The sequence below is a fragment of the Mercenaria mercenaria genome, chromosome 1, assembly GCF_021730395.1.
Source record: "Mercenaria mercenaria strain notata chromosome 1, MADL_Memer_1, whole genome shotgun sequence".
NCBI lineage: Eukaryota > Metazoa > Mollusca > Bivalvia > Venerida > Veneridae > Mercenaria > Mercenaria mercenaria.
In genome coordinates, this window is record NC_069361.1 from 61,121,704 (window position 1) to 61,137,899 (window position 16,196).

The 16,196-nt window shown below is 38.4% G+C and overlaps 1 protein-coding gene across 12 annotated transcripts in view; it reads right to left on the reverse strand.

The window, feature by feature from the left end:
- Window positions 1-16,196, reverse strand: part of LOC123536251 (ribosome-releasing factor 2, mitochondrial-like) — a 291,825-nt gene that overhangs the window by 160,753 nt on the left and 114,876 nt on the right. For all 12 annotated transcript variants that reach the window (XR_008371956.1, XR_008371957.1, XM_053549063.1 and 9 more), the window contains one exon: window positions 1,606-1,878. Coding sequence is in view for 10 of the 12 variants with exons in the window: in XM_053549063.1 (XP_053405038.1) it covers window positions 1,606-1,878 (273 nt within the window). In the remaining 2 variants the exon portion in view is untranslated. The remainder of the gene's footprint in view (window positions 1-1,605; window positions 1,879-16,196) is intronic.

The window sequence follows — 16,196 nt, forward strand, 5'->3', positions numbered from 1 at the left end:
CTGGAGTGTTTAATGACTCCAAAGGTGGATTAAGATATTGCACAATAGATTGAGTCTGTGTCAAGAATATTAAGAAATAAGACAGGTAAAGATAAAGTGTATCAAAATACTATATAACTATAATTCTAAGCAAAAGGGGGCATAATTCATATAAGATTGGTGCAAGAGTTATGCACCTTGTTTCATATGATATGGGTGATGATGTGGAACAACTACTTCAAGTTTGAATCAAATCCATTCGTAATAACTGAGATATAGTGAAAATGCATCAAAATTAACCTTAAATTCTAAGTAAAAGGGGACATAATTCATGAAACACTGGTGCAAGAGTTATGCACCTTGTGTCATATGATGTAGGTGATAAGGTTAAAAAACTAAGTACAGTTTGAATCAAATCCATTTAGTAATAACTGAGATAGAGTGAAAGTGTATCAAAACTTTAACCTGAAATTCTAATTAAAAAGGGGGATAATTCATGAAATACTGGTGCAAGAGTTATGGCCCTTCTGTCATATGATGTGAGTGATGATGCTGAACACCTATTTTAAGTCTGAGTCAAATCCATTTAGTAATAACTGAGATAGAGTGAAAGTACATCAAACCTTTAACCTGAAATTCTAAATAAAGGGGGGGGGATAATTCATTCAATATTGGTACCAGAGTTATGGGTCTTGTGTCATATGATGTGGGAGATGATGTGGAAAAACTACTTTCAGTTTGAATCAAGTCCATTTTGGAATAACTGAGATAGAGTGAAAGTGCATCAAAACTTTAACCTGAAATTCTAAGTAAAAAGGGGGGATAATTTATGAAATATTGGTGTGAGAGTTATAGCCCTTGTGCCATATGATGTGGGTGATTATGAGGAAGAACTATTTTAAGTTTAAAGCAAATCCATCAAGTAATTACAGAGATAAGAAGAAAAAAGAGAAAGTGTAAAAAATCTTTAACCAAGGTGGGGACACGGAAAGATGCCAATGCCAGGGTGAGTAGGATAGCTCTCCATAGTTGAGCTAAAAATGGTGGTTTGTAGGCAAAGTTGAAACTGACCTGTATTTTACCATGTTACACCTGTGTACCAAAATTTAATTAAATCTGTCAAGCCTTTCATGAGTTATTGTCAGGAAACCATGAAAACCAATGGACCAACAGACCAACCGGCAAGCTCACTCCTAATAACCCCCCAAAAGTGAGGGTATAGTAACTTTGGTAGAGAACCATCCAAGGAACATCCAGGCCAAGTTGCATCAAAATCCATTCAATGATTTTTGAGGAGATGTTGTTTAAAGAAAATTGACGATGGACGCACAACGGACACAGCCTGATCACAATAGCTCACCGTGAGCTAAAAACAGGTATTAAGGAACATCATTTTATCATTATGTCGCTTAAAAGTTAAAATGAATCTGAGGGTTGAATTTCAGAGATTTTCTAGGCCTTTAATAGCTTCTAAATACCATAATATTGACAACTTTGCAACAATTTCATAATCCAACCTGCTTTTCCAAATTTACTGAGAAATACATAAACTTTATTTTCAGACATTTTTGCAAGCAAATATGAAAGCTTTGAAGTATTCTATGAAAGTTATAAACTGAACTCTACCTTAAGACTTGGATCTTCTCTCTGTAATCTCTCTAATGCCCTTTCCATGTGATTTTGCTTAGATATACTGGGTGCTTCAATAGAACAGAAAAACACAGGGTGTGGCACTTCTAGCCCAGCAAGTACTGGACCCTCAACATCATCACAATCATCTGAGTCTGCACCGTGGTCTACATCACTGTTGCCACTGGTCGCTGTGGAAACCTTCTTATATATTGATGCTGCCTTTCCAGCAACATCAGCACTGTTTGTTACAGTATCCCCAGTCCTAACCTAAATAATTAAAAAAAATTAAACTAGAATATGTTTTTGTAGAAAAGCACATGTCTCCCCAATGCATAGTAGTAATAGGCAAGAAATCAATAGGGGACAGGAGCAAAAGTCAATGAGACACTATTGGTTGGCTGCAATAGGGATCAACTGCTCGACATGTCCAATCATCCCAAGAAGTTTCAACATTCTGGGCCTAGTGGTTCTCAAATTATGGATTGGAAATGGTTTTCCATGTCCTGGCCCCTATGACATTGTCGACCTCTGATCGAGTGACCCAAAAATCAATAGGGTCATCTACTCTGTATGTCCTATAACCTTATGAAATTTGAATGTTCTGGGTCAAATGGTTCTAAAGTTATTGATTGATCAGAAACGGTTTTCCCGTTTCTGGCCCCTGTGACCTTGAACTTTGATCAAGTGACCTAAAAATCAAGTCATCTACTCTACATTTCCAATCATCCTATACAGTTTCAACATTCTGGGTCAAGTGGTTCTCAAGTTATTGATCAGAAATGGTTTTCCATGTTCAGGCCCCTGTGACCTTGACATTTGATCGAGTAACCCCCAAAATAATAGGTGTCTTCTACTTTGTAAGCCCTATCACCCAATGAAGATAGGTTATTGATCGAAAATGATGTGTGACTGGCAGATGCCCCTGTGACCTTGACCCATGCTCGAGTGACCCCAGAAACTATAGGGGTCATCTACTCAGTAAGTACTATCACCCTATGAAGTTTAAAGGTTCTGGATCAAATTGTTCTCAACTTATTGATCGGAAATGGTTTTTCATGTTCTGGCCCGTGTGACCTTGGCCTTTAATAGTGGCAGATTGCCCCTGTGACCTTGACCTTTGATTGAGTAACCCCAAAAACAATAGGGGTCATCTACTCTGTAAGTCCTATCACCCTAATAAGTTTCAAGATTCTGGGTTAAATGGTTCTCAAGTTATTTATCGGACATGGATTGCCATGTTCTGGTCCCTGTGACCTTGACCTTTAATAGAGTGACCCAAAAATCAATAGGGGTCCTTTTACTCTGCAAGTTCGATCATCCTATTAAGTTTCAACATTCTGGGTCAAGTGGTTCTCAAGTTATTGATCGGAAATGGTTTTCCATGTTCAGGCCCCTGTGACCTTGTCCTTTAATACAGTGACCCCAAAATCAATAGGGATCATAATAATAATAATAATAATAATAATAAAATCTTTATTTAATGAAGGTAACATACAAAGTGTACATAACATGAAAATGAAACGTAAACTTATTTTCAGTATGGCCTTCAGTTAGCAACAACAACAATACACATGTATACAAACATTTACAATTTCACAAAATCATATCTAAAAAAACTAGAACTGTCAAAGGAGTAACTTATAACCCCACAATACGGTCTTGTCACAGAAGAATGGCAACCATAAGAAATTTTAAAAAATACTTAGAATAATTTAAAACGTAAACAAGAGGGTCATGATGACCCTGGATCGCTCACCTGAGTAATATGAGCTACATGTTTCAAATGTCAAACTGATGATTTTTAGAAATTTTTTGAAAGATTTTCCGATGTACAATCAAGTAACCCCTGGGGCGGGGCCAATTTTACCCCGGGGGTTATGATTTGAACAAAGTTTGTAGAAGTCTACTAGGCAATGTTACATATCAAATATCTAAGATCTAGGCCTTCTGGTTTATTTTTAGCAAATTTATGAAGATTTCCCTACGTACAATCAAGTAATCCCTGGGGCTGGGTCAATTTGACCCTGGGGGGTCAAGATTGTAACAAATTTTGTAGAGGTCCACTAGGCAATGCTACATGTCAAATATCTAAGCTCTAGGCCTTCTGGTTTATTTTTAGAAAATTTTGAAGATTTTTCTATGTACAATCAAGTAACTCCATAGGCGGGGTCAATTTGACCCCAGGGGTCATGATTTGAAAATTTTTTGTAGAAGTCTACTAGACAATGCTACATGTCAAATATCTAAGATCTAGGCCTTCTGGTTTATTTTTAGAAAATTTTTGAAGATTTTCCTATGTAAAATCAAGTGACCCCTGGGGCAGGGTCAATTTTGACCCCAAGGGTCATGGTTTGAACAATATTGTAGAGGTCCACCAGGCAATGCTACATGTCAACTAGAGTTGCTTTTGAGAAAAGCGCATGTCTCCCACAACTGCCTAATCATCTAAATAGCAAGTCAGTCTTTATATACTGTTTACTCACTACAAATATACCTTTGAAGAGTAAAAAGGCCGATTTTGGGTAATTCAAGGGCCATAATTCTGGAGTGCCTCGGGCCATTTGGCTAGTTAATGAACCTGGTCGAGGAGTTATGGTCAAAAACATTTGGTTCAAGTTTGGTGAAGATCGGGTGAGAAATGTTGGACTTATAGCGCGGACGAGAATAAAAAGGCTGATTTTCGGTAATTCAAGGGCCATAATTCCAAAGTGCCTGGGCCGATTTGGATAGTTATCAAACTTGTCCGCGGACTTATGGTCAAACACATTTTGTTAAAGTTTGGTGATGATCGGATGAGAAATGTTCGACTTAGAGCATGGACAAGGGTAAAAAGGCTGATTTTCGGTAATTCAAGGGCCATAACTCCGAAGTGCCTGGACCGATTTGCCTCATTATCGAATTTGCCATACTAGAGCGCATGCACATTCATCAAGTCAAAAGGACTCCTATACTACTCAGACTGCATGCACATTCCTGGAGCCAAAAGGACCCCTATAACTCATGAGTAGTATAGGGGTCCTTTTGGCTCCAGGAATGCGCCTAAAATCTGATCATTTTTTGCTAATTCAAGGGCCATAATTCCGAAGTGCCTAGGCCGATTTGGCTAGTTACTGAACTTGGCCGAGCACTTATTGGCAGACACATTTTGTTGAAGTTTGGTGAAGATCGGATGAGAAATGTTCGACTTAGAGTGCGGACAAGCTTTGTGACAGACAGACAGACAGACAGACAGACAGACAGACTGGAGTAAATCAATATGTCTCCCACACCACTGTGTGGTGGGAGACATAAATATCTAAGCTCTAGGCCTTCTGGTTTATTTTTTAAAAAGTTTTGAAGATTTTCCTATAGAAATCTATGTAAAATCAAGTGACCCCTGGGGCGGGGTCAATTTTGACCCCGGGGTCATGATTTGAACAACTTCAGTAGAGGTCCACTAGGCAATGCTACACGTCAAATATCTAAGCTCTAGGGCTTCTGGTTTTTGAGAAGAAGATTTTTGAAGATTTTCCTATGTAAAATCAAGTGACCCCTGGGGCGGGGTCAATTTTGACCCCGGGGTCATGATTTGAACAAATTTGGTAGAGGTCCACTAGGCAAGGCTTCACACCAAATATCTAAGCTCTAGGGCTTCTGGTTTTTGAGAAGAAGATTTTTAAAGTTTTTCCTTTCGGTTGCCATAGCAACCAGTTCTGCATGGAATTCAATTCTTTGAACAAATTTTGTAGAGCTTCACCCAAGGAACATTCCTGTGAAGTTTGGATGAAATTGGCCTAGCGGTTTATGAGGAGATGTCGTTTAAAGTAAAAGTTCACAGACAGACGACGGACGATGGACGCCGGACGGTGAACGATCAGAATAGCTCACCCTGAGCCTTTGGCTCTGGTGAGCTAAAAAGTATCCAAAATCTAAAAATAGAATTTCTAAAAATAGACTAATTCTTGGAATTTAAGGGGAAGTAACTCAGTACAAAAGTTTAAACTAGAATGTATCTGTAGGACACAGGGTGAGCCTCCCACTGGTACATTTGTCACAAATAAGGGGAAATAATTCAAATGTTTGCAGTCTTAATGGGGTATAGCCTCAACAAACATTTTATGAAAAGGATTCATTATTCTAGGCCAAATACTTTTTGAGCTATGAGCATCACAAACAAAAAATACACTATTTTGGCTATTTCAAGGGCCATAACTCTGTAATAAGCGCTAAGATTCTCAAGAAGAATGCCAAGTGTGCATGGTCACTTTATAATAAAGACTCAAGCAAGGTTTCATGAATTTACATCAAATACTTTTTGAGCTAGGCACATAATTAGGTGAAAATGTGCATTTTTTGACTATTTCAGGGGCCATAACTTTATAAATAGGGGAAGGAGCCAGCCAAAAAAAAAAGAGATCTGCAAGTTTTTATCATGATAAAGACTCAGGCAAGTTTTCATCCATTTATATCATATACTTTTTGAGCTAGATGCATCACAAGGTGAAAATGTGCATTTTTGACTATTTCAGGGGCCATAACTCTGGAAATAGGGGACAGAGGCAGACAAAAAATAGGAGGTGCACAAGTTTATATCATGATAAAGACTCATGCAAGGTTAAATCAATTTATATGTCATACTTTTGAGTTAGGCATGTCACAAGGTGAAAATGCGCATTTTTGACTATTTCAGGGGCCATAACTCTGAATATAGGGGGTGGACCCAGATGAAAAATAGGAGGTGCACAAGTTCATATCATGATAAAGACTAGTGCAAGGTTTCATCAATTTATATCAAAAACTTTTTGAGCTAGGCGCGTCACGAACTTTGGATGGACGGACTGACAAGACCAAATCTATATGGGGGCCCCCACCACTCAAGTGTGGGGGGGGGCTCAAAAAGGTTACTTCCCTTTGGCTCTAAGCCAATCAGAATGATATAGTGAAAATGCATCAAAATTAACCTTAAATTCTAAGTAAAAGGGGGCATTAATTCATGAAAAATTGATGTCAAAGTTATGCACCTTGTGTCACATGATTTGGGTGGTAAGGTGGAACATTCTATTTTAAGTTTGAATCAAATCCATTTTGTAATAACTGAGATATAGTGAAAATGCATCAAAATTAACCTTAAATTCTAAGTAAAAGGGGGCATAATTCATAAACAAGAGGGTCAAGATGGCCCTAAGTTGCTCACCTGAGAAACATATCATAATGTTTGTTTGTTTGTTTGTTTGTTTTGGGTTTAACGCCGTTTTTCAACAGTATTTCAGTCATGTAACGGCGGGCAGTTAACCTAAGGCAACAAAAAATTAGTTTTTAGATTCTCATCCCCGCCCGCCCCTATCTGAAACTCCCCGCCCCAAAATTTTTTATTGGTCAAAATCCGGGTATCCAAAATTCTATGTCCGGATACTGATACACTTACATAAACATTGCATAATTCTGGCGTTTAAAGAAAATGTTCGACATATTGTGGTGATGCAAAGACAATTTAACAGCATTTGACAGTATCTGATATTAAAATTTACCATGACATTACCTCTTTTTATAATAAATTAAGAGAAATGATCATAAAATATCGGCCAATTCACACGGCTAGCAGAGGTTCTGGCAACCTACTTTCGACTTCAAAAACTTTTAGAACAAGAGCTGTCTCCATAGGATGACACATGCCCCCGATGGCACTTTGAATGAATAGTTATGGCCGATGTTAGGACCTTTGACCTATGGACCTGGGTCTTGCGCGCGACACGTCGTCTTACTGTGGTACACATTCATGCCCAATAATTTTAAAATCCATGCATGAATGACAAAGATATGGACCGGACATGCCCATCAATGCACTATCATGAAATATGACCGTTAACGTCTAAGTGTGACCTTGACCTTTGAGCTACAGACCTGGGTCTTGCGCGCGACACGTCATCTTACTGTGGTACACTTTCATGCCAAGTTATTTAAAAATCCATCCATGGATGACAAAGATATGGACCGGACACAAATGCACTATCATGAAAAATGACCTTTAACGTCTAAGTGTGACCTTGACCTTTGAGCTACGGACCTGGGTCTTGTGCGCGACACGTCGTCTTACTGTGGTACCCATTCATGCCAAGTTATTTGAAAATCCATTCATGGATGACAAAGATATGGACCGGACACGAATGCACTATCATGAAAAATGACCTTTAACGTCTAAGTGTGACCTTGACCTTTGAGCTACGGACCTGGGTCTTGCGCGCGACACGTCGTCTTACTGTGGTACACATTTATGCCAAGTTATTTGAAAATCCATCCATCGATGAAGATACGGACCGGACACGAAAATTGCGGACAGACCGACAGACGGTTCAAAAACTATATGCCTCCCTTTGGGGGCATAAAAAGGTAAAGCCAACGTATTTTTTTATCCTAATTTAATTGTTACTGATTTTTATTGGTTAGAAATAAGTATCTGTTGCCTGGATTTCAATATTTCATTTGTGTTTAACATGGACTTTTGTCTTTGTCGGGACGCCTGACATGCCATTTTCAAGTGCAAAGTATACTGAACTACCGGGCTATTTGTTTCATAGATGTGGAAATAGATTAAAATATGTTATGTATGCAAGTGCATCTAATTAATAAACATCTTGATTTTTTTCAAGTGTAAAACTACTCGATTCCTTGTATTTTATAGTTTAAGCTTGAAAATCAGTAGCATCATCATCGATTCAATGAGTATATGACAGATTGATTGTTTTCGTTATAGAATGTGGTTGTACTTTGACAGAACTTAATATTTTGAATTTGCAAATAAACTGAACAGACAGATATTATTTTGCTGTCGTTATAGATATACTTATTTGTACAGGATACAATCAACTATCAGACAAAATGATTTACTATCACATAATAAGCAATATAAAAGTTTATGACATGAAATTATTTTTTTCATATCTTTATGTATATCAGAATGGGTTTTACATATACAAACATTTCAAAGACAAAGCAACACACACTAGAATATCAATACAGGGATATCTTAAATATAGTTTGTCAAATTGACCTCCAGACTACCAGATTTCCAAATTAAAAAATAAAAAATAAAAGGTGCCCACCCGCCCCATTTTTTCTCAAAATTCGGATGAGAATCTAAACATTTATTTTCTCTGGCCTAACCAATGTTCCTGGATTCTGTACCAGTACAAACCTGTTCTCTGCAAGTAACTGCCAACTTCCCCACATGAATCAGAGGTGGAGGACTAATGATTTCAGACACAATGTCGTTTATCAAATAGTCACAGAAAACATACGCCCCGCCCGAGGATCAAACTCGCGACTCCGCAATCCGTAGACTGATGCTCTACCTACTGTGCTAAGCGGGCGGGCTATATCATAATGTAAACATGAACAAGATGATAATACAATGAATACATTATAACATTTGCTGTTTTTTTATGTACATTCTGATCAAATTTCATCAATATCCTACTTAAAATGCAGCCCCAATTGCAAACACAAGGATTTTTTTTTTGGACCTAGTGACCTAGTTTTTGCCCCTTGATGGCCCATAAGTAGACTTGACCTAGATTTTATCAAAGCAATCATTCTGACCAAATTTTATGAAGATCAATTGAAAAATACAGCCTCTATCGTATACACAAGGTTTTTCTTTGATTTCACCTAGTGACCTAGTTTTTGACCCCAAATGACCCGTATTCAAATTTGACCTACACTTCATCAAGGCAATCGTTCTGACTTAATTTCAGGAATATCAATTGAAAAATATAGCCTCTATCGCATACACAGTTTTTCTTTGATTTGCCCTAGTGACCTAATTTTTGACCCCAGATGACCAATATTCGAACTTGACCTAGATTTCATCAAGGTGATCATTCTGACCAAAATTCATGAAGATGAATTGAAAAATACAGCCTCTATCGCATACACAAGGTTTTTCTTGGATTTGATCTAGTGACCTAGTTTTTTAACCCAGATGACCCATTTTTGAATTCGGCCTAGATTTCATCAAGGCAATCATTCTGACCAAAATTCATGAAGATTAATTGAAAAATACAGCCTCTATCGCATACACAAGGTTTTTCTTTGGTTTGACCTAGTGACCTAGTTTTTGACCCCAGATGACCCGTTTTCGAACTTGGCCTAGATTTCATCAAGGTAATCATTCTGACCAAAATTCATGAAGTTCAGTTGAAAAATTCAGCCTGTATCGCATACACAGGCTAAATGTTGACAGACGACAGACGAAAGATGACGGACACAAGACATCAAGCGATCAGAAAAACTCACCTGAGCAATGCTCAGGTGAGCTAAAAATTGGTGTCAGAGTTATGCACCTTGTGTCACATGATGAGGGTGATAAGGTGGAACATTTATTTTAAGTTTGAATCAAATCCATTCAGTAATAACTGAGATATAGATTTCGGGACGCGACACGACGTGACAGGACGTGACAAAACTGACTCCTGTATAGCGTTTGGTGGGGGTTTAAAACAAGAGGGTCATGATGACCCTGGATCACTCACCTAAGTAATATGAGCCAAATGTTAAAATGGCAAACTGATGCTAAAATATTAAGACGGTAGGTCAGTAGGTCACATTCATGATAACTGAAAGTCAGTTTTAAGATCGGTGTGCAAAACTGTACATGTCATCCAAATTTCAAGGCTGTATTTTAAAAAATAAGAAGGTAGGTCAGTAGGTCAAGGTCACAGTCAAGTGATCCCTAATCGCTTGGGGTCATCGGGTAATTATAATTAAACAGTCTAGGAAAAATGATCTGATAATTTTTGAAGTATTTTTTCCTATATAAGTCATAATTATATCAAGTGACCCCCAGGGCGGGGCCTTTTTTCACCCAAAGGGCATAATTTGAACAAACTTGTTAGAGATCCACCAGGCAATGCTACATACCAAATATCAAAGGCTTTGGCCTTGAACTTTCAGACAAGAAGATCTTTATTTTTTTTTTCCTATATAAGTCCAAGTTAAAATTGGTACCTCCAGGGCAGGGCCTCTTTTCACCCAAGGGACATAACTTGAACAATTTTGGTAGAGAAACACTCTGAAAGGCAACATACTTACTATCATAAGCCTAGGCCTTGCAGTTTCAGGCAAGAATAATTTTAAAGGTTTTTTCCTATATAAGTCTATGTAAACTTGAGACCCCGCTGTGCCCTCGTGAAATTATTATGCCCAACGTATAACCACCCATCGTGCATAAATAGTGTTAAAGCACTCTTTTGTTATAAATTATTTCTTAAGTAAAAGCTTCCCATTCATCCATCCGACAGACACTCGCATAATTATAAGAATATTAAAGAGAATAAACAAACAAGAACAAAATATGAAAAAAAAATAATAATAACAATAATAACTAGAAAATGCTTTTGTAAAAAAGCGCATGTCTCCCCCAATGCAAAGTCCTATAGGCAAGAAGTCAATAGGGGTCAGGAGCAAAAATCAAAGAGACACTGATGGTTGGCTGCAATAGGGATCATCTACTTGGCATGTCCAGTCATCCCGCTAAATTTCAACACTCTTGGCCTAGTGGTTCTCAAGTCACTGTTCAGGCTCCTGTGACCTTGACCTTTGATCAAGTGACCTCAAAATAAATAGGGGTCCTCTACTCGACATGTCCAATCATCCTATTAAGTTTAACATTGTAGGTCAAGTGGTTCTCAAGTTATTTCCAAAAAATGATTTTACATGAACAGGCCACTATGACCTTGACCTTTAACAGACTGACCCCAAAATCAATAGGGGTCATCTACTCTGCATGTTCAATCATCCTATGAAGTTTCAACATTCTGGGTCTAGTGGTTCTCAAGTTATTGATCAGAACAGGTTATCAATGTTCAGGCCCCTGTGACCTTGACCTTTAACGGAGTGGCCCCAAAAACAATAGGGGTCATTTACTCTGCATGAACAATCATCCTATGAAGTTTCAACATTCTGGGTCGAGAGGTTCTCAAGTTATTGATTGGAAATGGTTTTCCATGTTCAGGCCCCTGTGGCCTTGACCTTTAACAGAGTGACCCTAAAATCATTAGGGGTCATCTACTCTGCATCACCAATCATCCTATGAAGTTTCATCATTCTGGGTCAAGTGGTTCTCAAGTTACTGACCGGAAATGGTTTTCAATGTTCGGGCCCCTGTGACCTTGACCTTTTACAGAGTGACCCCAAAATTGTTAGGGGTCATCTACTCTGCATGACCATTCATCCTATTAAGTTTCAACATTCTGGGTCAAGTGGTTCTCAAGTTATTGACCGGAAATGGTTTTCAATGTTCAGGCCCCTGTGACCTTGACCTTTAATGGAGTGACCCAAAATCGATAGGGGTCATCTACTTTGCATGTACAATCATCCAATGAAGTTTCAACATTCTGGGTCAAGTGGTTCTCTAGTTATTGATTGGAAATGGTTTTCCATGTTCAGGCCCCTGTGACCTTGACCTTTGATGGAGTGACCCCAAAATCAATAGGGGTCAATTACTCTTTATGACCAATCATCCTATGATGTTTCAACATTCGGGGTCAAGTGGTTCTCTAGTTATTGATTGGAAATGGTTTTCAATGTTCAGGCCCCTGTGACCTTGACCTTTGACAGAGTGACCCCAAAATCAATAGGGGTCATCTACTCTTCATGACCAATCATCCTATGAAGTTTCAACATTCTGGGTCAAGTGGTTCTCTAGTTATTGATCGGAAATGGTTTTCAATGTTCAGGCACCTCTGACCTTGACCTTTGACGGAGTGACCCGAAAATCAATAGGGGTCGTCTACTCCAGCAGCCCTACAACCCTATGAAGTTTGAAGGTTCTAGGTCAAATGGTTCTCCAGTTATTGCTCGGAAATGAAGTGTGACGTACGGACGGACAGACGGAAGGACGGAAGGACGGACGGACGGACAGATGGATGGACGGACAGGGCAAAAACAATATGTCTCCTGGGGGAGACATAATAATAAAATATCTGACATCATTATATGTAAAAACTGGAAGAATATAATTATTTTAAGCACTGGACTGTAACATGAACATAGGTCGTTTGAAATTATTTTTGAATGTTTGTAATGTACTCGATTCCTTAATTTCAGCAGGTATTTTATTCCATATATTAACACTGAAGTACGAGAACAAATCTTTAAGATAATTTGTACGAGGTGTTTTATGCAAAACAAGATCTTTCTGGGCTGTTGATCGTAGATTATGCAATTTATTATTTGAGACACTCAATATTTCAGTCATGTAGATAGGTACCATGTTATGCATACATAGATTTGTAAACCATCACTGCTGTGTGATATTTTACCCTGTTACTAAATTTAAGCCATTTTAGATCATTAAAAAGTTCTAATGTAGGTGACCTTATCGGTCTAATAAGAACAATCTTGGCCTCTCTTTTCTGTATTACTTGCATTTTATTTGTACAGTGTAACTTCCGACAACCGGACCTTCTGAAAACCGGAAACTTTTGAAAACCACACAAAACTCAAGGTCCCATTTTTTCTGTTCTTATTTCTATATATTTTTAACTTCTGAAAACCGGAACTTCCAAATTCTGAAAACCGGACGATTTTTGAAGGACCGTTTATATTTAAACATTAAAATTGACTTCCGAAAACCGAACAGCAAAATTTTTGCTAGGTTAAAAGTGTCACCTGTTAATTCAGAAAGGCTGTCAACATATTCTTTTGTTTATTTATTAGCGGAGCGAGTTTATTTTGACATGCTAGATAATCACAATGATCATTTGATGCAAAAGTAAGGAAGCAACTAGAAAATGCTTTTGTAAAAAAGCGCATGTCTCCCCAAATGCAAAGTCCTATAGGCAAGAAGTCAATAGGGGTCAGGAGCGAAAGTCAAAGAGACACTGATGGTTGGCTGCAATAGGGATCATCTACATGGCATGTCCAGTCATCCCGCTAAATTTCAACACTCGTGGCCTAGTGGTTCTCAAGTCACTGTTCAGGCTCCTGTGACCTTGACCTTTGATCAAGTGACCTCAAAATAAATAGGGGTCATCTACTTTGCATGTCCTATCATCCTATTAAGTTTCAACATTGTAGGTCAAGTGGTTCTCAAGTTATTTCCAAAAAATGATTTTACATGAACAGGCCACTGTGACCTTGACCTTTAATAGACTGACCCCAAAATCAATAGGGGTCATCTACTCTGCATGTTCAATCATCCTATGAAGTTTCAACATTCTGGGTTAAGTGGTTCTCAAGTTATTGATCGGAACTGGTTATCAATGTTCAGGCCCCTGTGACCTTGACCTTTAACGGAGTGACCTCAAAAACAATAAGGGTCATTTACTCTGCATGAACAATCATCCTATGAAGTTTCAACATTCTGGGTCGAGAGGTTCTCAAGTTATTGATTGGAAATGGTTTTCCATGTTCAGGCCCCTGTGGCCTTGACCTTTAACAGAGTGACCCTAAAATCGTTAGGGTTCATCTACTCTGCATGACCAATCATCCTACGAAGTTTCATCATTCTGGGTCAAGTGGTTCTCAAGTTACTGACTGGAAATGGTTTTCAATGTTCGGGCCCCTGTGACCTTGACCTTTCACAGAGTGACCCCAAAATCGTTAGGGGTCATCTACTCTTTATGACCAATCATCCTATTAAGTTTCAACATTCTGGGTCAAGTGGTTCTCAAGTTACTGACCGGAAATAGTTTTCAATGTTCAGGTCCCTGTGACCTTGACCTTTAATGGAGTGACCCCCAAATCGATAGGGGTCATCTACTTTGCATGTACAATCATCCTATGAAGTTTCAACACTCTGGGTCAAGTGGTTCTCAAGTTATTGATCAGAAATGGTTTTCCATGTTCAGGCCCCTGTGACCTTGACCTTTGACAGAGTGACCCCAAAATCAATAGGGGTCATCTACTCTTCATGACCAATCATCCTATGATGTTTCAACATTCTGGGTCAAGTGGTTCTCTAGTTATTGATCAGAAATGGTTTTCCATGTTCAGGCCCCTGTGACCTTGACCTTTGACGGAGTGACCCCAAAATCAATAGGGGTCATCTACTCTTCATGACCAATCATCCTATGAAGTTTCAACATTCTGGGTCAAGTGGTTCTCTAGTTATTGATCGGAAATGGTTTTCAATGTTCAGGCCCCTGTGACCTTGACCTTTGATGGAGTGACCCCAAAAACAATAGGGGTCGTCTACTCCAGCAGCCCTACAACCCTATGAAGTTTGAAGGTTCTAGGTCAAATGGTTCTCCAGTTATTGCTCGGAAATGAAGTGTGACGTACGGACGGACGGACGGACAGGGCAAAAACAATATGTCTCCTGGGGGAGACATAATTAGCGATTACTTTCATTTGTATTCAGTTTATGAAAATCAAATATCTTACGTGTGAAAAACTTTCTTAATGTTTTAACGAAAGAAAGACAGGTGTTTTAATTGATTTAGTTACATCGATTAAACTGCACTGTCAACATTAATTAAATGTTGACGAACTGACAGGACTACAAAGATGGTAAAATGGAAGTGGAAAATGTTTGCGTAAATTATTATTGAAAATATGTTTCTTTTTATATTTGTTATTTATGTATTTATTATCCTTAATGTTTGAAATTAATTAATTAATCAATTTATCATAAACTTTTTATAAAATTGTAAAATTAAAAAGGATAATAATCTCCTTCATCCTATGTGTAAGCAAACATAACTCTTGTGCACCACGTCCACTTTGCCTACAAACTTTCAAACTTCTGAATTCCTGAAACTACCAAAAACCGAACTTTTAGGCTGGTCCAGAGGTCGTTCGGTTTTCCGAAGTTACACTGTATAACATTTGGTATCTTTTCCCCAACAATAATTGAGAATGGAAGGGATATATGCATTATAGTACACCAATTTTGCATCATCTACTCTGCATGTCCAACCATCCTATGAAGTTTCAACGTTCTGGGTCAAGTGGTTCTCAAGTTATTGATCAGAAATGGTTTTCCATGTTCAGGCCCGTGACCTTGAGCTTTGATGGAGTGACGGACAGACAGGGCAAAAACAATATGTCTCCCCCAGTGTGTGTGTGTGTGTGTGGGTGGGGGGGACATAATAATTAACAGCTTGTGTAAATTCAACAAGAGGGCCATCGTGGCCCTTAGCCACTCACCTGACCATGACTGCTTGACCTTGAATACACTGAATCACGAGTGGTAACAACTGTGTTAAGTATAAACTAGTAGCACCTAAAACTGGCCAAGTGCCACCATTTGAATAAATTTATGAGAGGATCTTACAATGATTGATGCTACAGACCAAGTTTCATGAATATCCACCAAGCAGTACATGGGAAAAAGTCATTTACCTATTTTGCTTGTTTTCTGAGATGGCCATTATTTGCATAAGTCGGGGATTAACTCTGCCCCGCCAGGTCGAATAAAACACACAATACCTACAGCAAATTAAAATATTTCTTTCTTTTTTTCATACTCTGAAGCTTACAATTTATGTTCAGATGTTAATCACTAATAATTACGCATGTTCTCAGACCTGGCGGAGTTGGACATAATATCAGACTGAAATGAAAGTGATAATAACTTCACAAGTTGGACTAGGTTACCCAGAACA